Here is a 24,517-nt window from a genome sequence, read left to right as displayed (position 1 = left end):
GGCAGAGGAAGCTCCGCTCCTGCACCAAGCACCCCTCCAGTTTCTCCATCTCATGCCAGGCAGGGCCAGCAGAGCTGTGGGGCCATCTGCTGCCGTAGCTGCACTGGGCACGGGCTGCAAAGAGCCTGAGAACACCTTCCCCTTAGGGACCTGCACAGAGGAGGCAGAGGAGCAGAATGCGGGATGCTGAGAGCCAGGGCAGCAGACGGCACCTCCTCCCTGCCGTCCCCACGGGTGCCCATGCCCTCCCATGTGTGCCACTGCCAGCACAACCAAGCACACCTTTGTCAGGACACGGCTTCTTGTTTCAGCATCACCTCGTTTCCCTCAGAGCCGTGGCAGGAGGCGGCAGGCGCGCAGCAGGACCACTGCTCCTGGTGCTGGAGGTAGCAGGGGCAGTTACAGGGGAGGAAGATGGGGCTCCCCACTCCCCCTCCTCAAACAAGCAAAGCCCAGCAAAGTGTGTGTTCCCTGGGTCCTGCAGCAAGCAGGGAGCTCTGCTGCCACACCGTGCCCCTACAACCCTGCGGAGGTTGAAGAACCACCACTGCTGGTGGGGACCCTGCCACCCACCAGCTGCACTGGCATCCTCCCTGTCCCGAGCCCTGCTCTGGGAGGTGCAGTAAGCAACCTCCCTGCATCACTCACCATTTTATGTCTCTCGAATCCATTCCACACTGCCATCAAACCAGGCCAAGCCAAGTGCAATGTCCTGCACCTGGGTCAGGGCAATCCCCAGTACCTGCACAGACTGGGAAGGGCGGGGAGGGGGGCGGGGGGGGGGGGCGGCAGGGGTCGGTGGAGGGAGGGAGCTAGGGAGGAGCTAGGGAGGAGCTAGGGAGGGGGGGAGGGATAGAGAGCAGCCCTGAGGAGAAGGACTGGGGGCGATACCAATGAGTGACAAATGGGACATCAGCCAGCAACGTGCACTTGCAGCCCAGAAAGCCAAGCACCTCCTGGGCTGCATCACCAGCAGCTCAAGGGAGGGGATGCTCCCCCTCTGCTCCGCTCTCCTCACAGCCCCCCGCAGCGCTGCTCCAGCTCTGGGGTCCCCAGCACAAGGCAGATGTGGCCCTGGTACAGCGGGTCCACAGGAGGCCACCAAATTGGCCCCAGGGCTGGAACACCTCTGCCCTGGAGAAAAGCTGGGAGAGTTGGGGTTGTGCAGCCTGGAGAAGAGGTGGCTCCGGGCACATCTTCCTGCGACCGCTCAGCGCTTCAAGGGGGCACACAGGAAAGATGGGGAGAGGCTTTGACCAGGGCCTGCAGCGACAGGACAAGGGGCAGCGGCTTTGAACTGGAAGAGAGTAGGTTTAGGCTGGACAGAGGGAAGGAATGTTGCACCACGAGGGTGGTGACACGGGCACAGGCTGCCCAGAGCGGCTGTGGGTGCCCCATCCCTGGCAGGGGTCAGGGCCAGGTGGGACAGGGCTGGGAGCAGCCTGGGCTGGTGGGAGATGTTCCTGCCCATGGCAGGGGGGTGGACTGGGTGATCTCTGAAGGTCCCTTCCAACCCACACCACTCTGTGGGTTTATTCCTACTTCAGGCTGGGGAGCTGGAGCCAGCTTTGCCATGCTCCTGCACTGCACAGAGGACGAACCCCCTGCCTGCACCAAAAACCTCCCCTGGCCAGACCTGAGCGGGACATGACTGTGGCAGGGGCAGCATCAGTGAGGCTGCAGATCAGGGCCAGAGCAGCACGGTGAATGGGGTAACACGCTGCTTTGTTTTCTGTGTGCAGGACATGCCAGGGCACCCTTTGCCAGGTCCCTTGCTGGGCTAGGCCCACTCTTCCTTCATCCCAGCCCCTGCTCCTCTCACTTCCATCCTCAAGGTCTGTTGAAGTCTCGGTTGGCTCCGAGTTCCCATCCCAGGGAAGCTGGGAGAAGCAGCACCGTGGGTGGAGGAGCGCAAAGAGGCCTGAGAACAGTCAGGCTTTTCCTTGAAACTTGTTTGTCCTCTCACACCGCTCCTCCTGAAGGAGCATCAAACAAGCCCGAGCCTGAAGCCTCCCACATAACGTGACTGCAACTCCTGTCTTCAGGTCTCTTCTCTGCCCTGGTGGGACCACGCACCAGGGGTAACGTACCCCTAGAAAACCAGTGCCCGAGGAGGGCAGCTCCAGCAGGAACAGCTGCAGCCTCCCTCCCTCCCAGCAGTGCCTGAGCAGCATCTCCTCTGAACGAAGTGGGCTTCCAGCCATGACAGCTACCAAAGGGACCTGGTGAGCAGCCAGGTTACGCTTACACGAGAGCACAGAGCCTGCTCAGAGGTGTCCGGCCAGAGCCCAGGCACCAAGGCAACTCCAAATTGCCTTTTTGGCACGAGCCACTGTTGCTTCAATGCAGTAGACAGAGGTGAGCAGCTATGATTTGTCTCCTTGACCACCTGGCATGTCTCTTTGCCAGGAGATGGTCTGCTAGGAATTACAGAGGCCACTCTGCAGATAACGCAAATCTCTTCCAACAGAGAGCCTGAGCAGTGTCACCCAGGACCTGTGCCCTGGTGCCCACAGCCACCACCTCGAGTCTGCACAGCTTAAATTATGAAACTGGAGGTCAAGTGTACACAGAGCTGAACCTCCCCTTCTGGCCTGGTGCAGAGCCGTAATGGACCTGCTTCCAGGTTTGAAATACCTGTTGGGTCTGCCAAAGCCTGTGGAGATGGACCGAGCTGACAGGCTGAAAGACACGACTACAGATTTGAAGATTTATGTTCCCAGAGGCGATTCATTCAGCAAACAGCATCCATTACATAACGCAGTGACGAGGAGACGAGGAGCATGGCCATGGGGAGGGATGCGATGCATGGAGAAGACCAATGGCAGAGAAGTCCTTCCCAACCGCTCCAGGAAAAAAAAAAAACAAAAAAAACCAAAAAAAACACAACCAAAAAACCAACATAATTTCATTCCTCTCTAGCTGGCAACTTTCCACTCAAAGCCACCTCCTCTGGGAAGCGGCCCAGACCAAGGACCAAGGACAAACAGCCTGCTTCAAGCGCCAGAAGCGACAACAGATGCAGCAGCTCACCGGGAAGGATTTTAGGAACAGGTTATCAGGAGCTGTGACTCAGGTCAGGAGCAGCAGCAACGACAGCCCTGACCCAAGCAGCAATGCAGCCCCTTGGCTGCTCCAAGCCCACCCAAGCCCCAGCTTGATGCTGCCCAACTTGCAGCATGGAGCCACTCAGTGGGGAGACTCTCCCCGTCCCCCCAAAACCAGGTGGGAGCCCACCAGAGCTGCAAGGTGCAGGCAGGGGGCTGCCACCACGCTGGCAAGATGGCAAAGCCAGCCAGCTGCCCACCCACCAGGCGCCAAAATAAGCCCAGGCAGCAGCGGCAACTTGGAGTCGAGAACAGTCTGTGCAGCCAGAAGAGGGATCAGCAGGAAGGGAGGGGAGAGGAGGAATAAGCCCTTCCGTATGACATGGACCAAGCCCAGCACCTCCACCGGGCAGGTGGGTAAATCCAGCTCATACACAAAGCACAGACTGGGGGGCAGGGGTGGGTGTGTGGATGGATGGATGGATGGACGGATGGATGGATGGACAGACAGATGGATGGATGGACGGATGGATGGAGAGCAGCCCTGAGGAGAATGACTGGGACAGACTGGTGGGTGACAAGTGGGACATCAGCCAGCAACGTGCACTTGCAGCCCAGAAAGCCAAGCACCTCCTGGGCTGCATCACCAGCAGCTCAAGGGAGGGGATGCTCCCCCTCTGCTCCGCTCTCCTCACAGCCCCCCGCAGCGCTGCTCCAGCTCTGGGGTCCCCAGCACAAGGCAATGGCTTTGAACTGAATGACGGTGGGGTTAGGCTGGACAGAGGGAAGGAATGTTGCACCACGGGGGTGGTGACACGGGCACAGGCTGCCCAGAGCGGCTGTGGGTGCCCCATCCCTGGCAGGGGTCAGGGCCAGGTGGGACAGGGCTGGGAGCAGCCTGGGCTGGGGGGAGGGGGCCCTGCCCACAGCAGGGGGGTTGGACTGGGTGGTCTCTGAAGGTCCCTTCCAACCCAAACCACTCTGTGAGCCTATCTACTGTTGAGCATCTGATCAGACCCACCGCACCTCCTGGACACGCCACAATATTACAAAACACTAACTCCTAAAGAAGACGTGGGCCCTGCTCTCACTGCCCAATCAATTTTTGGCATTATAAACTGCATCTTCTGCAATACTAAAGCAAAGTAACACTTTAAAAGAAAACCAAAAGCACTCCCAACATCCTGGATGCTTCTGGAAGGCACATCAACGTCACCATATTTTGTTCATTGCACATCTAAGACTTTTAAATAGATTATTATGCTTTTAGGCCACAAGTGCCCTTTGCAGCCTGAGCTCTGGCTGAGCCCTGAGCGGACACTGTCCCGACACACGCTGCATGAGCCCAGCAGCCAGCAGGAAGGCAACGACCGCTCTTCCCTGAAAACACCCAAACAGAAACACTGCAAAATCTCACAGTGCAAGCACTGACCAAAAGAGCCTGGAGGATGATTGAACAACAGTCTGAGACATGTGAATTCCCTTGAGAAAATCCCTCAATTTCAGGCTTGGCCAAATAAATTTTAGCTGAGGAGCAACTGCCAGTAGAGGGGAGCATGAGACAATTTAGTAAGGGCCACGTTCTTCCAAGCAATTAGCAATACCTACTGATTTGACACAGGGCTGGGCACAAGAAAATGTGTGTACATAGAGCCTCCTGGGACCTCTAGAAACAATTCACAGTTGGATACAAGCAGATGTGAAATTGCACTGGGCAAATGATGAGAAGTGGATAGGAGGGGAGATGGCAAGACAGAGACCTGGTCTTAGCCTTCCAAGCCCCTACGCACACCCTTGCATCAGGGCTACTGCAGCTGGGAGGGCACAAGCAGCGTTCAGCAATCGCTCGCTGGCCCACGAAAGCAACGCCTTTGCCGACGACAAGGGCTGCCAACAGCTTGGAGCCATCTCGTATGGTCGGTCCTGATGCAGCCGCAGACCCCTGGTCCATCCCCACTGGTAAGCATCTCCACCCGGCTGTGCTCAGCCCTGCTCTCCCCTGCACAGCTCGGGTCCCACCTGCTCCCCAACGAGGAGTTTGCAGACAGCAAAGCTGGAAAACCTCTGCCCTCGGGAAGCCCAGCTGACCCCACCAGCCCCAGGTGCTCTGCCAGTGCCAGCTCCTCTGGCTCCCCTGGGAGATGCACTGCTCCACCTGGGGACAGGGGAACTCATCACCCACAGCTCTAACCTTGTCGGATCCCACAGACTCTCAAATGTTGCCACCTCCTGGGTGCTGCAATCCTTAACTTCTGATCCTGGCAACAAACCTCTTCTTAGAAACACAAGACTGGGAAAGAAACAGCGATTGATCACTAAGGTCTGAAAGCTACAGACTCTTTGGCCAGCCACCACAAAATGTCCTTCAGGACAGAGAGGGCAGGATCACAAGTGCACTCTGAGGGCTCAGAGAAGAGCTGCACCATTTCTGTGCCAAGCAGGCAATGCTCAGCCAGCTCTGCAAGTGCTGCCTCATCCACGTACCCAACCCACACAGCCCAGGGCAAGACAACAACCAACCAGCATCAAACCAGCCATTTGCTCTTTTCAGCCTCCACACTGCCCCATCCTTCAGGAATTCTCCTCCAGCAGCCTCATTGGACTCTCACCACCTCTCAAAGTCAGAAAGCCATCACTCAACCCTCCACTTCCTGCCCACGCAGGTCCCAGCCCTCCCTCGCCCCAGCCATCAGCCACCTCAGCAGCTTGTGGCTTTCCAGCCATGGTCACCTGAAGACAAGGGGATTTCAGCCCGACCTGTCCACCCCACGAGCAGCCCAGCCCAGCCCAGCCACGTGCCCACGGGGACACAGGGAGATCATGGCTCACTCACTCTCATCAGGGTTGGGCGAAGCAAGAATGGCACTGTGCTTCCTCTTCACTTCCTCCACATTCTCCGAAATTTTATCGATGAACCCTCGAATTTCTTCCACCTGTGGAGACAGACAAGAAGCTAGGTCCCCTGTGCTGTGAGAGACCTTCTGGACTACAAGAAGGCACACCAGCATCCCTGAGGGGGAACCTCTACTTGTGCCCTCTGCCTGCCAGGATGCCCACTCTCTAGCTCTGTCTTCTCCTTCAACTCACACCACACTTTGCTCATCTTCCTCCATCTGCACATGAGATTTTTTTCCTTCCCCGTTCCATTGCCTGCACAGATACATTTTAACACCCCCTACACACATGCCATGCTAAGGGTGTGCTAAAAATCCACGCGCAGATCTTACAGCCACCCACATGCCAGAAGACAACCTCTTGTTTGGTAACGAGAGGCACAAAATTAAATCAATCCCATGCAGAAACTTCTGCTCCACAGAGGTGCTTTCAGAAGAGGTTTGAGAGCTGGTCCAGTTGAGCAGCAGGCTGGAGGCAGGCAGGCTGCAAGGCTCACCTGCTCCCACTGACTGGCCACCCGGCCCAGCTGCGCCACTGGTTTCTGGAGCAGCAGGTGGAGCAGCAAAGCATCCATAGGGCCAGGTAAGACCAGGACAGCCTCAGGCCTGCGTGGAAGCCTGGTTCCTACTCATCAGTCGTCTGAGCATAATCCCCAAGGACCCTGAGCATCAGCTAAGCAGCATCAGCCAGGGCAGGACCCCCATCTCCACCTCACCTGCTGCTCCCCACCCACAGTGGGAGCCTGTACTGCAGCCCCACAACCTGCTCCAGCGCTAACAGAAAGGTCTGAACTAGCTTTAAAGCTGCAATGGAGAAACAAATGTCTCACCTGCTCAAAGAACTCATCCATGAAGCGGTCCCGATCCACACTGACAGTGACTTCATCATCGTCGTCACTGTCCTTTGCCTGCAACGACACAGAGAGAGGCATCAACAAGTGCTCCCTGCTAAGTTTGCGGCTCCATTTCAGGAGCTCTTCAGGGGCATCTTCCCCTTCTCCTTTGCTCACTAGCTCCCAGGAGCTGGGGCAAATGCCAGCCAGAGCATAGGATGCCCCAGGCGCTGCCACACCAGAGCACTAGAGACAGCGAGGGAGCCGAGGACTGCCAGCTCCAGCAATAAGGGCACGACGCAAAACACGACTGCAGCCAGCTGCCACACTGCATGGCCTCCCCTGGCAAGCACAGAGTAAGATTTATAACACCTATGCGTTTACAGAGAGCTGGAGGAGGGAACTTTATGAACGATCCTCAGCTGTGCATAGTAAGCACAACAGCTCTGCAAGCAGCAGTAATGAGAAACAGAAAGGATGCTGCGATGGGAAAGCACGAGGGATGCTGTGGAGTGCAGGAAAGATGGGAGAGAACAGAAAATACAACAGAACTAGTAAAGCCACAGCAGGCAAATGAAGGGTTGTCTTTGTCTGCAGAAGCATGTGTGTCATTGTCACCAGAGACAAAAACACCTCCTGTCCCAGTGAGGCAGAGGATGTAAGCTTGCAGGGGAAAGAAAAATTACAGTCCTCTGTATAAGCAGACATTTAAAAGATTATTACCCAAAGCAGATACATGATGGAGGGAAATGGAAAATCAATGGGGTGGAAAAGTTTTTTCTTACTCCAAGTCCACTAGAGAGAATGATCCAGTGGAATGGAGAAGATCTAAAAGAGAGGACTGTCTCTGCTCATCTCATAATTGTCCCGCATTTTGCAGATGGTTACACATCACCCTGTGGCCCCTTTGCAGGGAGCTAGCCAATGCAGTCTGCAGAGTCTTGCCTTGAAATAAGCCAGGTGCAATACCTATCCTTCCCCCTAAAATTGTCTTTTCAGCCTAGGGTGACTGATTTGGGTGGTCACCCAGGGGAGACCTCAGCCTTGCCACCCTCATGGCACCCTTTGCTTTGGTAATGACTTCACAAAATGCTTATCCAAAGACCTTGAGATTGGAAGGCTACCATGATCCAAGTAAAAATCTCACCCTGCCAAGGAAAAACAGATGAGCTGCTGTCCCTACCCCACCACTCTGTGGGCACAAAGACTAAATGTTCCCTGAAGCTGGGAACTCAGAATCTGGCCATTTTGGCCCCAACCGGGCACCCACGCAAGGGGTCAGCGGCGGGAGGTGCCTGCACAGCGAGGCTGGGGCATGGCAGAAGCCACCAGCCTGGGAACAGGTCGGTGCATTTAGATTTTGATGGAGCTGGGTGAGATCAACCTGAGGATGAGCACCTAGAGCCTTCTCTTGCTTTGACTTGGATCTCTTCCCTGCATTGCTAAAAGCACACTGCTGTGCTGGGAGTACGGACCAGGAACGAGGTCGGTGCCCCTACGTCCTTCTGGTAGTGAGGGGCCCAAAACTGAACCCAGGATTCAGGTTGCAGCCTCCAGACTGGGATGATCCCTGCCCCGGCCCTGCTGGCCATGCTGTTTCGGACACCGGCCAGGAAGCCGTACACTCCCTGCAGAAGGCAATGCCCTTTGCATCAGGCAGGACCCAGCTTCTTCCCTGAAGCCTTCTGCCTCCAAATTCGGCACTTTGCTCTCACACCAGGTCCACACAAGCCTCTCCCACTCCCCAACAATGGTCACAGCCCAGCACCGAGAGCCAGAGCAAGACTCAGGCTTAGCACACAGCTGGGTGCACAGTCAAGTCCAACACCAGCCACACGGCCTCAGGGCCAGGATATGGCCATGGGCTCTGTTACACCCCTCCTGCACCTCGATGCCACCAGGCAGCGAGGCTGGAGGGACCTGCACCCTCTCCTCCTCCCTGTCCCCTGCCACTGCTGCTCCAACCTCACTCAAACCCATCTTAGCAAAACGACGGCGGTTGCCCTCAAGCCCCAGCTCCAGTGCTGTGTCACTCGTTCAGCCTGCGAGCCAGCCTGGCTGCACCAGCATAGTCACTACTGGCTGTAAGCAAAGGTCCACTTGGGGTCTACAAATGAACCCAGAGCAATGCCTAGAGCTGCTCCATTACTCCCAGAGCACCACAGGTGCTTCCCCAGCACCCACAGCCTGTGAGCAAGAAGACACACCACCAAGGTTAAAAAGCATCATCTAAAGCTAGGAAGGATGCCTACATGGATGAATGCCTGCTACATGGATGTAGCTACCATTCACGTTTGCATTTCAGTTTACATGCCACTAGAAATCACACTTGGTTTGTGCCATGCTTGATTTAAAGCATCAACTGCCTTCAGTTAAGATGGGTGGTACCCCATCTTACAACACCCTTAACTCCTGCACAGAGTGAGGGACATTTTGCCAGCACACACAAACAGGCACAGTTTCTGCCTGCCTTACGCTGGCATTATCCAGCGCACGTGGTCACAAACTCCCACCTACACCCGGCTCCAAGGACCTCAGAAATACATAAAGCCAACAGAGCCTGGGGACACACGTTGCGAGTGATGGAAGATGCAGCCACCAAAGCAAATGCCACTCTGGACACACGAGCTCCCAGGTCACAGCATCCTCCTTCCCACCACCCTGCCCAGCCTCTTCATATCAGCAACAAGGACATCCCTGACAGCCCCCACAAGCAATGGTCTCCACAGGTGGGATTTCAGTGGTGAGGTGTCTTCTTCATTAGCTCAGAGCAACGATTAGGCTGCTGGATGGCGAGCTGCATTTTGGGGAGGTTTCTCAGAGGAAATGAGGCTGTTTTTCCAGTTGACCTCCTGCACCAACCGTACCACTGCTGTGCTCCTTCCAGCCCTGCTGACTCCAGCACCATGTCATGAAGCTTTTCCTCCCACCACCCAACCCATCCCCAGCACCTGCCACAGACAGACTGGCTCATCCCTGCACCTCAGGGCACGAGGCCCCGCACATCACCCTGCCTGGAGGCAGACCCCACAGCGCAGGGGCTGGTGGGGGTCAGGGCAGCACTGCAGCCCCGGTGAGGGCAGACAGCCTGCGGGGCTCTGTGTGCAGAGCAGCTCTGCCAGGGGACACAGGGGACAGTACCCGCCTGCAGCCCTGGACCACCTTGCCATGCACCCAGCAGGATGATCATCTACAGAAAGGGATCAAAGGAAAAGGGGTGAAAAGCAGCCCTGAGGAGAAGGACTGGGACAAACTGGTGGGTGACAAATGGGACATCAGCCAGCAACGTGCACTTGCAGCCCAGAAAGCCAAGCACCTCCTGGGCTGCATCACCAGCAGCTCAAGGGAGGGGATGCTCCCCCTCTGCTCCGCTCTCCTCACAGCCCCCCGCAGTGCTGCTCCAGCTCTGGGGTCCCCAGCACAAGGCAATGGCTTTGAACTGGAAGAGAGTAGGTTTAGGCTGGACGGAGGCAAGGAATGTTGCACCACGAGGGTGGTGACACGGGCACAGGCTGCCCAGGGCGGCTGTGGGTGCCCCATCCCTGGCAGGGGTCAGGGCCAGGTGGGACGGGGCTGGGAGCAGCCTGGGCTGGGGGGAGGGGGCCCTGCCTATGGCGAGAGATTTGCCAATAAGTTAAGATTGATTGACTTTATTTGATTATTTGATTTTATAAAATTATTTTATAAAATAGAAATATAGAAGGATAAGAAATATATTTTAATGAAACTTATAGTTGCACAGTAAACTGCTGGAACAGCTTGTGGTTACCTGCCAAGAAACCATGAACTTTAGTAAAAGGTAATTCGGGCAGGGGGAGATCGCAACCACTGACTCATATACCACCTACCCAAATCGTACCCCAGACCCATTTCTAGACCTTTCTAAGCATTACTGCACAGAATCGGATATAGGAGGAGAATATGTAAATGATTTATGGGAAATATGATTATGCATGAATACTTAATGAATATGTATGAATAAGTTCTATATATGGTGTCCGATTTTGAGACTTGGTGTGCGTTGATCGTGAGAGGACTCGCTCACGCACCCGGCCGTCAATAAAGAAGTGTCTGCTTATCTACATCACATTGGTGTCGATAAGTTCTTCATCCCGAGATTTCGGTAACAGTTGGACTGGATGATCTTTGAAGGTCCCTTCCAACCCAAACCATTCTGTGATGCTATGAAAGCCCCCTCCCAGGGAGATCAACTATGGTAAGCACCAGGGAGCCTCTGCAGCCCTGCACAGGAAAAAGGCACCTCCATCACCACTTCCCCCAAGCCTACAGCAGCTTTTCTTGCCTTCATTCTGGCAGGATCTTAATATTCAGGAATTCCGAGCCTCTTTTTCAAGCCTGGGAGGAAAGCATTCCTTGTCGTTAATTTTAAATGCAGGTTTGTCCCATGACCAGGCAGGCCAGAGAGTACTGGCAGCAGAGGAAAGGCAGCAGGTTAGCATGCCACCCACGAAGATGCCCATCTCCTTGTCACCTCTTGCCTGTCCCTTCCACATGCAAAATGGTCCTGGCTCATTGCATGCAGGATGCCACACCACTGCTTGGTCCCACCCCTGCTGCCCATCGGACCCTGCCGTTTGTTGGACCCAGAAATCCTGGAGGAAGGCAACCCACCACCCAGGGAGAGGGTTTCTGCCAAAGCCACACACAGCCCTTGTTGGAGGCACTTCTATTTTCAGGGCAGCTTGCCCCCCAGGCACAACAGAGCGCTGATGCACAGCCAGGGCAATGGTTATTTAGGGCAGGCACTGAACGCGGCACTGCCCTGCTGTGTGCGGGGAGAGCAGCACAAAAACCCAGCTGGAAGCCCAGCAAAGAGGAAATGAGAAGGATGGAGCCTGCTGGTCAGGAGGGCACATGTCACTCTGGGTTGGAGAAGGGCACCATCTGTCCAACCCACGTCACTGGAAATACCCTCCCTGCCACACCGCTTCCCAACACACAGCGTGTCCCAACACACAGCGTGTCCCAACACACAGCGTCAGGTGGATCGCCTGGCCCTACCACCCCTGACCTGACACCCCCGCGCAAGGGAGGCAGCAGCAGCATTAGCTAAGGGGCTAACCAGGACTCCAGGGGGAGAAGATGCCCACAGGCGGGCACAGCCCCCTGGGATGCAAGGCACTGAAGGGTCACCTCCTTCCAGTGTCTCCCTCCACGCTGAGGCTTGGACCAGGCACACTGCCAGCCCTCACAGGCACTCTCCCCCCAGGCTTGAAGTGTCTCCCCATACACTGCTGCCGAAGTAGAAATGAAACCAAAATACCTTTCCTAAGAAAACCTAAAGTGTCCACCCACCCAACAGCGTTTTGGCTTCACACATCCCAGTCGTGAGCATCCCAGGCTTTCAAAGCCACATGGAAACCTCAGGTCTAGGTCAGAGCTACCTGCTGGTGCTGTTCAACACAAGCAGCAAAGAATTCACAGCTCCCAAAAGCCCAGGCTTGCCTGCCAGCAACAGGCGAGGAGCATGCACTCCCGACATCATGCAAGAACGACGGGCACGCCATCCTCCTGGTGCTTCTCAGCTGCCAAAACAGGCACCCAGCTATCTCTGCACCCACTGGGCGCAATCGACATGCTGCAACCTCAGGCAGCAAAAGCTGCCCCAAGACTCCTCACGGGGCAAGAGGAAACAGAGCCACAGCAAAGCACTGCAAGTCTACGTGCCTCAGGTGAGACTAGCTCTGAAAACGGCTTACAGCAGGCAATGAGCCCAAGTTAATTAACACAAGCAGCCAGCAAGCAGCTCCACTGCTCTGAAGCCTTGGTGGGTCTGGGGCATTGCCCCCTTTATGTGTATAGGTACCGTAGCAGTGCTGATCGCTGCCTGCATCACTGACATGTGGGTCCTGTGCCACTGGCACATCTGGAGCAGAAGGGCAGGAGGGTTTTGATCAGCTTCCCTCAACACCTGCTCCTGTCTTGGGCACTTTCAGGCAGCACTGGGGACCCGGGGTCTCTGGGCTTCTGCCTCCCACATAGGGTAGGTGAAGATAACCCTTCTTTCACAGCATTTTTTATTTCTCCAGCCCACCAGAGGCCAAGCAGCAGGCAGCACCGCAGGCAGCGTGCCAGCAGCGGGGATGGCTCTGGGAGCCGCTGCCTCACCGATGCCTCCCAGTGCTGCTGAGTGCAGGGAGCGGGATGGGGAGGGCAGGTCTGCCAGAGCTCCTTCAGTGTTAAAGGATTCAGTGTTCACCTCACAGGGTTAAAGGTGCCCCTCCACAAGGGCCAAAATGCCAAGAGGAGGCTGAGGCAGAGCCGAGCTGCAAGGCAGAGCAGTGGATGGGAAGATGGTCCAGAACCCCAGAGCATCCTAGCTCTGAGAGTTTTGCAACAAGGACACCACTAATAAACTCATTACAAAACAGATTACATCCCTTTGGTTTAAACCAGCCCCGTTCCCTCCGCAGGCACTTGCTGGAAGATGGCAGAAGAGCACAAACTAACCAAAAGGACTGGAAGCCTGTTCTCCCCTGAAAAGCAAGAGGCGGCAGGCAGGGCAAGCTGCAGCCAGGCACAATGAGGTCGCTATTATCTCAGCAGTAGCTACACGCAGGCTTTAGCTCCTGCCCTCCTCTGTTAGCGTTGCAGATGAATTTGACCATGTTCAGATGCATCTGCGGTGCTGGTACAGGCAGCAGAGCCATACCAGAGCAGAGGAGCAACGTGCCCGGCTGCCGCTGGGCACTTCTGCATCCCAGGGGACTGTGCTGACCCCCTGACATCCCTCCACCGAGCCCTGCCGGTGGCCATCCCCGGCCCGCGTGCACGAACAGGCAGCAGGCAGAGCCCCAGCCCTGCCTCCACTCAGGGCTGAGCCGTCCTGCTGCCTCCCATCCCCACCAGAGATAAGGAAAGCTTCACAAAAGCACAACAAAAGGAAAAAGCCACGACAGCTGCTACCCCCCCTTTCAGGGACCATTAAGTTAAGCAAAAAAAAGGCTTCAGCTCTAATTGGTGCAGGATGCTGCTTGCGGACCTCTCTTCCAGGCTGAATCCGTTGGGTTTTTTATTTACTGGACCACACACACACCGACCTACCCAGCCTGAGAAATTTCAGCCATCTGGGCTTGCCTCTCCTTACAAAATGACCCACCTTTCTGCCCCAAAACCAAAGCACCTCATGGGACGCACAACACAAGGCTGCTCTGTGGGGGGCATGCTCTCTGAGTAGCAGCGTGTCACAGCCAGGACTTCGTCCCCACGTGGAGTGGCACATGGGGGTCCAACACCAGTCGCCCTGTTTCCCCTGTCCAAATCCACGAGCCAGGGTATTGCCATCAGCACATCAGGGCTCCTGCGGCAGGTCCTTCCCACGGCTCCGGCAGGCAGCTGCACACACTACCGAGAAGGACGAGGTCAGAATAACTCAGCAGCAAACTGCGCTGTGATCTCTTCTCTGCCATCTTAAAAAGCCTACAGGACACGTATTAAAGCACACAGATGCCCAGATCCTTGGAAACACCCCAGCCCAGCACTGCGATGCTCGGCAGCAGAAGAGCAGCTCGCTGTGGCTCTGCTGCTGAAGCTTCACACGAGCAAGGTCCAAAGCACCCATGGGTCTCCTACCCAGCCAACTATCACCACCCTCATCCTGGGAGTCTCCTTTGATCCTTCACACCTCAGGGCTTGCGTGAGCATTTTGCAGCAACCAAACCAAGTCTTTCCTCAGGAGCCCAGAGGCCAAAGTCCTGCTCCAGAGGGTTTTCAGGAAGGTGGCGTCAAGGCTGAGGATGAGGACAGCCAGAGGATCTGCCCCTGTGAGAACCCTGGGGAGCTGAACCACCTGAGACCACGGCTTGAATTACCTACAGCCTCAGTCCTAGCATTTTTTGTAGACTATATATATAGTACAGCTATGCAGCAGAATAAACTGGGTATTTTATAGCACACAGGCCTCAACTCAGCTATGTCCAATTCCAATATTCACCAAAACCAGCCCATACTTCCCACTAACAACTTTTTGATGAACAAAGGTTCAAGGCACAATGACTTTAGCATGAAATCCACATGAGTCAGTAGGCGTTTCTAATTTCCAACAGCAGCGGTGCAAGGGAGAGCAAGATTTCCGAGAGTTTTGTCCTTAGGTGTTGGTTTCCATCACTGCAGAATTACAAAACTGGCCTTTGGCACAAAGCCCAACCTTTTTATCAGAGCCATGGTCAACTCTCAAGCTCTGTTTTAGAGGCAAGCATGTAAAAATCCACTTAACGACTAAGAACAAATGTCAGAGGTGGCAGAGGTGCCACCATACTGCAGTGGGCAAAAAGCTGAGCTCACGGACCTCATCCTGCGGCTCTAGAACAAGGACAGTACTATGATCTACCCGAAAGGCATCAATACTTTACAGTCAATACTTTACAAATTTGCAATCGTGGCTAAAGAATAATTTGGGTGAAAAACAGCAGACAAACTTAATTTATCTGAAATAAATTTCTTAACATCCTTCTGAGAGTGGCATCATCCTTGTTATGCTTATTGTGTGGACCAGAGCTTCACACGCGCAGCAGAAGCACATGCAGCCACGGCACTCATCTCTCCTCTCCATCCCGCTGCATATTCACCAGGGTCAGCAAGTGGAGAGGTTTCTGCCAGGATCACCACCATGCTTTGGGTGTCTGAGTGCTCTGTGATCAACAACAAACCCTGGTGATGCTCACCAGTGACCATGAGGTCTGTACTGGGAAGCTGCTAGTGAAAAGAGAAGGAAAGCCTCAGGCAGAGGAGGTGACGCAGGTGGCACTGCAGCTCCCACTGGCCCGTGTTACAAGTGCATGAAAACCAAGGCAGTCAGTAAAATGGTTATCCTTCATGTCAGACTGCACTGCCTACAGACAGACGCTCACGGAACATGTTGGTTTGGAAGGGACCTTCAAAGATCCTCCAATCCAAGCCCCCTGCCACAGGCAGGCACATCTCCCACTAGACCAGGTTGCTCAAATAGTCATGACTGCTCAAACACGGGGATGACGTTTCTTTGGTGTTCTTGACTAGGTCATATAAAGGAACCTCACCACCGAGGTGAGACACCAGCCCCACCAGAAGGCAAATGTCTCCTGCAAAACCAAAACAAACAGTCGTTTCATAAACCACAAACCCAAAGACTGACAGGACTTGATGGAAGATCTGAATGCAATGACAGAGAAAGGAAGACACCACCAGAAAACCTGCAGCAGACACCACAGTAGAAGTGCTGTGTGGCAGGAAGCGGCCACGGCTGGCAGCGAGCTGCTGAGAACTCGCGCGACAACGCGGGCAGAAGATTTTACTTTTAATTATTTTTTAGTTAGCTCCCATGAAAAGAAACCCAGGTCCGTAAGTATCCACTAGAAAATGAAATACCACACTAATAACAGAAAGCTCAGCCCCATCTTGCAGCAGATGTTGGCAAAGTGCAGCCCAGGCTTGTCCCCTGCACCCGACGGTGAGTGCTAAGCTGCCAGCGGACGCCAGAGGAGCAGCAGCAGGGAGGAGGAACCTCATCCATCAGCAGGAGAACACTGGTCTAAGAACAAACACACACAGATAATTTTGGGCAGGAGATCTGGAATTTTTCTACCCAGTCAGGAGCTGATCTAGTGGAAAATGTGCCTGCCCACGGCAGTGCGGTTGGACTAGATGATCTTTGAAGGTCCTTTCCAGTGCAAACCATTCAACGATTCCATGACTGTGGTCCTGCAACAGCTCTCCAATGGCAGCAGCGACAAGCAACTTCGCTACAACAGGCTAAAAGACATACAGGCTGCGTCCCCAGCAGCATCACCAGCAGCTCAAGGGAGGGGATGCTCCCCCTCTGCTCCGCTCTCCTCACAGCCCCCCGCAGCGCTGCTCCAGCTCTGGGGTCCCCAGCACAAGGCAGTGGCTTTGAACTGAATGACGGTGGGGTTAGGCTGGACAGAGGGAAGGAATGTTGCACCACGGGGGTGGTGACACGGGCACAGGCTGCCCAGAGCGGCTGTGGGTGCCCCATCCCTGGCAGGGCTCAGGGCCAGGTGGGACGGGGCTGGGAGCAGCCTGGGCTGGGGGGAGGGGGCCCTGCCATGGCAGGGGGGTTGGACTGGGTGGTCTCTGAAGGTCCCTTCCAACCCAAACCACTCTGAGCCCACGACACACCACAACCTGTCCTCTGCTCACAGCTGTCGGTCTGCTCCTCCGTTTGGGGGGCGAGGCAGCACCCACATTTCAGACACCAGTCCTGCTGCTGTCCGCGGAAGGCTGAGACGCAGACAGCCTGTGGCACATCACCCCTGCCCTCTCTCCCCTCCTCCAGCTCAGCAAAACTCTGTAATCCTTGTGCTTCCAGAGTTGCCTCATTTTATGTTTTTTCTAAGTAAAGACTGTCCCCTTGGCTTTATACCTTGCCTGGTCCTGACACAGCATCGCTCTGTTTCTGTTTCCCACATCATTCTCCTCTGCTTGCCTTCCCCTCCCCATGCATCTCCTCTAAGCTAATCCTGCGGATGCCATGGTCCAAGGACATTCAGCTGTCCCCTGCCGTGGGTTTGCTCAGGTCACCCGCCAGCCACCCGCAGCCAGGATGTGACTGCACACTCTGTCTTCCCACATCTTCCACTTGGGCTCACTCTCCTCCTTTCTGCTAATATACATAATTTTCTGGAAGTAGCAATTTATCACAGTACTTAGCTTAATGAGCCTTACTGTACATGTTCTGCCTGTAGTGATAATTTTGCATATTTCCTGAGAAATCTTGTTAACAGGGAGATACATAGCAAAACAAACATTTGTATAGCTTCTGAGCAGCTTGCACAAAGACACAGACACTTGCAATTAAAACAACAGGCACTAGTCTAAACCCCTTTGGCTGGAGCCCTTTTAGATACCCACTGCGCAGCCAGCATTCGCGGCTTCCAAATGCAACGTCTCATTGCTCCTCGGTGTCCACGGCACCGCGCTGGGTGTCAGGAGGCAAACGGTACTTCTGCATTCAGGTTGACTTCAGTGGCACCACCAAGCCCCCACCACACCAGACCTTGACATCTCCAGCAGACACCAAGGGACCCCAGTGCTCAGCGACCCGCTCTGAGGCTGGTGCCGGAGGGGGCTGAGCCCCCCATCCAACAGGCCACCCCCCCGCAGGGTGCAGACCCCAGTCTTCTCCCAGAGCGAGGACATGAAACACCATCCAGGGCCAAGCCAGAGGCTGGGCTTTGCATCCCACTGCGTTCAAAGCACATCAGAGAGCCTTCCCAATTTTCAGCTTCCTTTGGCTTGCCCTGCTTGGGTGGGTGTGCGCTGTGTGCCGGGGCCTGCCACAGAGGGACCGCAGCTGCCGGGGGGCAAAGCGTTGAGACAGGGAGCGTGCAAGGCGGGCACTGCAGGCTCACCCTCACCACCTCCATTACCTTCTGCCTGGCTGACAGGCCCAGCAGACCCCAAGGAGCAACGAATGAGCCGCGTCTCACCCCCTCCTACTGTCCGTGACGGGAGGGAGGAGGCGAAGCAGCCTCCGGGCCGAGATGCACCCACAGGGCAGCGAGGCAGTGGGGCCAGGCAGAGCCCAAGGGCGGCCCTGCTGCACAGCCTTCCCAGCAGCTTTGCTCCTTCCAGCCCCCAGAAAATCAGCTTTTTGGCATCACTGCCCACCCCACTGACTGCAGCCAGACCCGGCAGCTGTGCGGGCTGCGGACACGCAATACAGAGCCACCAGCTGTCACCTGCCACGTGACAGCCCCGGCTCTCTGACAGGCAAGGGAAGAAGTGAAGCTGAATTATTTACATGACCCTTTTGGCTGAATAGAAGAGCTCGAAAGCACGCCCGGAAACCAAGAGGGTTAAAAGAGGAAAGGAAGACAGCATTAACGTATCTATCTCTGGGGTCAGCGGGGACTTTTGCATTGGGGGTGGCTCCGGAAAAGCCCCACTACCCAGATGGAGACCAACGAGACCCAAGTCCTGCTGTAAACATCAACTTTGGTCAACTTCACATTTGTGTCCTTGAGAGAGAAATCATCAGTGGGAGCTGCACGGGATTATTAACGAGAAGGGATGGAGCAAGGTCTGGCTGCAAGTCCTGGGGAGCCGCGTTGCAGATGCAGCTGCCGCAGGACACAGGAGGGTGGATCCACAAGCTGGACCTGGAGCTGACCTCACTTTCTCTCTCCTTTTATTTTTAACTGACACCTCCTCACAACTCCCACGGGCAGGAGGCAGCGCTGGCAGCAGGGACGTGGCAGACAGGCAGGAGCGGGGGATTTCAGCCGGCTGGGGAAGCCGATGGCACGGCACAAACACAGGGACGCGGCTGGAGAAAGCGCCTGGAAATGGCTGTTGGAGAGCAGCGACAGGCACAAGGGGAAAGGGCCCCGCAAAACCATTCTGACCATTTCTGCAAACTGGAGACGTGCAGAAGCGGGTCTGGTTTTGCACCCATGCCTCTCCCATTTGTGTGCATTGGGAAACAGCTCCTTACCCAAGAACCTGGTTTGATGAGAAACAAAAGCTAGATATGAACTCTTCAAAGAGTTCTGGCTAGACAGCAACTCTTCAAACCCTGGTGGGATTATTCTCAGTTAACACGCATTTGAGTGAGGCAAGCCTTTAGACCCCTGGGAAGGTCACCAGAAATGTGACCATCACTCTGTACACTTGCTTTGTTGCAAGCAACCATTGGGGCTTCAGTCTTACAAGCACCTCTGCAGCCACCCAGTCTTAGACAGATGATCGGTCCCACCACATAAGACCTGTGCTGGGGGGGGCAAATGGGGACCTCCAGACCAAACTGTCCTTCTCCTGTCACCCATCTGGAGAAGGTCTTTCTCACACTGGGGGAGCTTCTGCCAGCACTGAAACCTGCCAGGCTTGGACACTGTCCCACAAGTGTGGTGGCCTTGCCAAACCTCTCCCCACAGAGCCTGAATCCACGATTTGGGCAGTGTCCACCCTAGCATCTCAAGGAACATTTCCATTGCATAATTCCAAGCTAAAACATCAGGCAAGAGCTGTCTAGTAGGGAACAAGGAGAGGATGTGTCAACCAATAAATGGTCCTTCCCAGCCCAATTAGAGCCCAGCGACTGCTGCAGTTACCAGAAACAGGTAACTATTGGAAATTCTGCTAACTGGCAGAAATGTTGACAGCAGAGTCCGTTCCTCCCAAAATCACCCAGCCACATGCTTCCTAATGGCCGGTAACACCATTACACCAGCAACAGCAACCCTGACCTGAACCATCTGTGTCCACCCAGACACCAGCCCACTGCACACCTCCAGCCCCTGTACCCGCTCAAAATCCTCTCTCCTGGCCTGGGCAGGTAATTTACAGCAGCCTGCAGTGCCTCAGCATCCTCTCACTGCTTCAGCAATGGGGAGCAAGTGCAGGGAATTGAGTCTTGCTGGAAACATCTCGGACCAGGGGCTGCCAGATGTCCCTTCATGGCATGCTCAACAGCTTCACCAACAACCCAGACCGTGGGAACAAAAGTGCACCCTCAGCAAGTTTGCAGGTGACACCAAGCTGACTGGTGCATTCAACGTGCTGGAGGGAAGGGACAGCATCCAGGGGGTCCTGGATAGGCTGGAGCAGTGGGTCCACAAACATCATGAAGTTCAACCAGGCCAAGTGCAACGTCCTGCACCTGGGTCAGGGCAATCCCCAGTATCTGCACAGACTGGAGGAGGCATGTAGGGAGGGAGGGACGAAAAGCAGCCCTGAGGAGAAGGGCTGGGGGCGATACCAATGACTGACGAGTGGGACATCAGCCAGCAACGTGCGCTTGCAGCCCAGAAAGCCAACCACCTCCTGGGCTGCATCACCAGCAGCTCAAGGGAGGGGATGCTCCCCCTCTGCTCCGCTCTCCTCACAGCCCCCCGCAGCGCTGCTCCAGCTCTGGGGTCCCCAGCACAAGGCAATGGCTTTGAACTGGAAGAGAGTAGGTTTAGGCTGGACAGAGGGAAGGAATGTTGCACCACGAGGGTGGTGACACGGGCACAGGCTGCCCAGGGCGGCTGTGGGTGCCCCATCCCTGGCAGGGCTCAGGGCCAGGTGGGACGGGGCTGGGAGCAGCCTGGGCTGGGGGGAAGGGGCCCTGCCCACAGCAGGGGGGTTGGACCGGGTGGTCTCTGAAGGTCCCTTCCAACCCAAACCACTCTGTGATGCTGTGACACTTGCACTTCTCCCTCACCTCCTCCCCATATCTCTCAAAACATCATTCACATTCATAACTGTTTTACCATTTGGACCTGTCTCACACCCTGGAAATCCTAACATCTCACCCAAACTGAGGTGTCATCTCCCAGGCTGGATGGTGCAGCGTGGGACCCTCGCAGTCCTGCACATATACACCATCTCGTCCTGGCCCCGCAGCACCCCAGCCATGGCACCCCGCTCAGCCGGGACAGCAGAGCCCTTGCCCACTGACTAGACTTTCAGGCTCTTCCTCCAGCAGCTGACGGCTCTTCATAATGCAGCACCCTCAGCACCAGCTCTCCTCAAGCTCTGGATGACAAAACACAAGCAGAGCCTAGATAAAGACATTTTGGGTGCCTAGAGCACAGGGAGAAACAGCTTAGAGACCGTCCCAAAAGCAAAATAAATTATTTTTCAGGTACATTTTTTCCCATTGCTGCTCCATCACCAACACTGCAGAGGGACAACCACAGCAGGAGGGGCTGCTTTTGGGGGTTTTGGGGAAGGGGACCTGCTTCAGATGGGCAGGAAGCGCTACCTATGGCACCTACCCATGAGCAGCTGAGGACAAAGCTCTGCAGGTCTTGTTCTGGGCATTCTTCACAGCCAGCTCTCGGCTGCTCTGCCTCCACAAGAGGACATTTTTCAGCTGTAAGCAAAATTTCCTGCCCCTGGTTCAGAGCAGGCTGGGGGGGCAGTGCCACCCCCGGGGCACTAGATAAGCTCAAGTGAGTTTGAACATGACCAGAGCAGGAAGGTTCAGAAGAGAGACAGGATTAGCATTTTGAATTTCAAGTACCATCTTAAAAACCCCATTAAGACATGAAGCTCCTGTTCTGCACAGCAGTGAAAGCCCTGCATCCCTGCCTCAGCTCCAATAACGCCAGGGTTTGGGGTTTTTTGGTTTTTTTTAATTCTTCTTTTTTATCACCCCTGGCAGAATTTCCACACCGTATTAAAATGGGAAGAAACTGGCCCAGGCTGTTAATAAGGCTGGCTACTGGCAGCACAGAAACGAGCCCAAACACTCCCTATACCCCATCCACTGCAGCATCTCACTCCTCCCGGGTGACTGCCACCACCGAGGCTGTAAATCCACGTTTCCCACACGCGCTGCCCCACTCCCCGCAGCACTGCCAGTGTGGGCACCTGCTCAGCTCCACGGCATCTGGATGCTCCAAACCAGACCTCTATCCCCAGGGCTTCCCAGACGCAGCAGGGAGCCCCGGGGAGGATGCTGCACCCTTCGGCATTAGGCTGATGAATAAGGATCATCAGCAGGAACGAGACGAAAACACATTTTTTTTCTTAAGACATATTTCAAGGAACGGAGACATTTTCAAACACTCTACGGCATCGCTTCTCAGCCAGCACCGGCTGCCAAGAGGACATTCATGGGGCTGGTTTTTACTATTATTATTAAAAAGCCTATTTTCCAATCCCATTTCACAGCACTGTTGGTGGTGAAAGAGCCCCCTGTTTGGGTGCTTTCCAGGCGCTCCGGCTGGGTGGGGGGTGGGTGCCGTTGTTCTTTATATAGTCCCTTCCTCCTCCAGCATCGACAGCCACCCCTCGGCCCCTTGCTGGCATCCCCCCAGCTCCGGCCTGGCGTTTTCCAGACCGAGCCAAACTGGTGGATCCCGGTGCGGTCCCTGCGGGGTCCGGCCAGCTCACACCCGCCCCTGCAGCCCTGCTCCACGCCTGGGTCGCCCCCTCCACTTCCTGCAGGTCACCCCTCCCCCGAGAGGCAGCACAGGCAGCACGGCTGGACCCCTGCTCGCCCCCCGGGCGGCTCGGCAGACCCAATCGCAAAGGAATTAAAATAATAATAATAAGGAAAAGCAGCAAAGCAGTCGCTGGTGTGATGGCACGAAAAGCAGCACCCCGGCATTTCAGGCTCTCCCCCGCCGGGCACCCCCCGCAGCGCACGCTGCGGAGCCCGGACCCTCGCCGCGAGCTGAAACGCCCCCACCCCACGGCGGGAGGGGGGCCCAGGGGCAGCGCGGGGATCCGGCACGGCACGGCACGGCGCTGCTCTCCGCCAGCCAGGGCCCCGCGACCCGCGGCGGTCCCCGAGGGGCTGCCGCAGCCCCACCGGCGAGGCAGCGGCCCGGGGGTACCGGGCCCGGCGGGCTCCCTGGGACTGGCTGCTGCTACAGATGATGCCCCCCGCCCCTCTCGGACCCCCCGCCCCGCTCGGACCCCCTGGCCCCAGGCGGCCGGTCGCAGCGGCAGCACCGGGCCGGGGCGGCGGGGGGGCAGCGGCCCCGCGGGCAGGCGGCACCCGAAGGGCTGCGCGGCCCCGGGCTGTCCCCAGGCCAGATGACATCAGCAGAGCCAGGAGGATGAAAAAGCAAAACGGGTGCAGAGCGGGGCGGGAGGCGGCACGGCACGGCACGGCCTGGGCCCGCCGCTCGTCCCCCGCCCGCAGCATCCCTGCCGGGCGCTGCCCTCGCTGCTCCGGATAAAAACAAACATTTATTACGCCCCCCCCCCGCCCCAGCTGCGATCGCTTTCAGCCGGTTCGGCCCCCCCGGGCAGCCGGTCGCCCGGTACCGGGGAAAATGGAGTCCCCCAAGGCAGCGCCCGCCCGGCGCCGGGGCGGGGGGGGAACCGAAGCGGCTCGCTGCGAGGGCGGGGGCGGGGGGTGGTCACAGCCCGAGGGACCCCCATCCCGCCCGGACGCCCCCGCGAGTGCTGCACCCCCCGCTCAGCCTGACACGGAGGCCCCCGGCCCGGGCGGGTCCACGAAGGTGCAGGCCGGGCCCCGAGCACGGGCAGAGCCGCTGCCCGCCCCCCGCCGCCCCCCCTCGCCGCCGGCGCCCCCCACTCACGGCGCGCAGCTCCCCGGTCCGGTCCTTCATCCTGCCCGGCCGCCGCCGCTGTCTCCGGCCGCCGCGGGGAGGGGCGAGCGCGGCACATGCGCGCAGCCGGGCGGAGCGGTTGGAGGGGGGGGGGGGCTCGGGGGGTCCCGCCGGGCCGGGGCCCGAGGGGTGAGCTAGGGGAGGGCATTGCCCGAGGGGGTACCGGAGGGGGCGCATCTTGGGGTGACACAGGCGGGGGGGGCACATGGGGTCTTACCACCGGGGGGGGCACGGAAGGGGGGGAAGGCACAGCTGAGGGGGAGGTCAAAGTGGTGGGTGTCACCGGGGGGAGCACGCTGGGGGATACGTGAGGTCTCACACGTGGGGGTCACACCTAGGGGGAATCACATCGGGGGGGGCTACAGGAGGAGGTCACACCTGGGAATGACATGGAGGGGAGGTCACACCTGGGGCTCGCCTAGGGGGTCGGCTGGGGGCTCACCTAGGGCGTCACACCCGCGGGACATTGCGGCAGCCCCAGCCGCAGGGACACCCTGGGGGGCAGCAGCAGCAGCACCGGGGCTGGGGAGCCGGCAGGTCTGGGGGCAGTAGCGGGAGGGGCTCACACTGACCCCCGGCCCAGGGACAGGTGGGGTGGTGGTGGGAGGGTCCACCCTTGGGGACCCCAACCCTGGGCTTGCAGGGAGCAGCAAGGTGCCAACGGGGCTCAGACAGGGCCAGCTTGCTGCTCTCGGGGGAACTGGCGGTGT

General features: G+C 56.8%; 1 protein-coding gene across 2 annotated transcripts in view; it reads right to left on the bottom strand.

Moving 5' to 3' along the window:
• STX1A (syntaxin 1A) overlaps window positions 1–23,879 on the bottom strand; it is an 88,045-nt gene extending 64,166 nt beyond the window's left edge. For both annotated transcript variants that reach the window (XM_040613099.1, XM_040613108.1), the window contains exons 1-3: window positions 23,778–23,879; window positions 6,772–6,849; window positions 5,881–5,980 (exon numbers count right to left, since the gene is read on the bottom strand). In XM_040613099.1, the coding sequence (XP_040469033.1) occupies window positions 5,881–5,980; window positions 6,772–6,849; window positions 23,778–23,807 (208 nt within the window). In that variant the 5' untranslated portion in view covers window positions 23,808–23,879. The remainder of the gene's footprint in view (window positions 1–5,880; window positions 5,981–6,771; window positions 6,850–23,777) is intronic.
• Between the last annotated feature and the right edge of the window lie 638 nt (window positions 23,880–24,517).

Source organism: Falco naumanni, chromosome 1 (genome assembly GCF_017639655.2).
Source record: "Falco naumanni isolate bFalNau1 chromosome 1, bFalNau1.pat, whole genome shotgun sequence".
Lineage (NCBI taxonomy): Eukaryota > Metazoa > Chordata > Aves > Falconiformes > Falconidae > Falco > Falco naumanni.
Note: the sequence above shows the minus strand (reverse complement) of the source record. Positions and strands in the feature narration are given on the sequence as shown.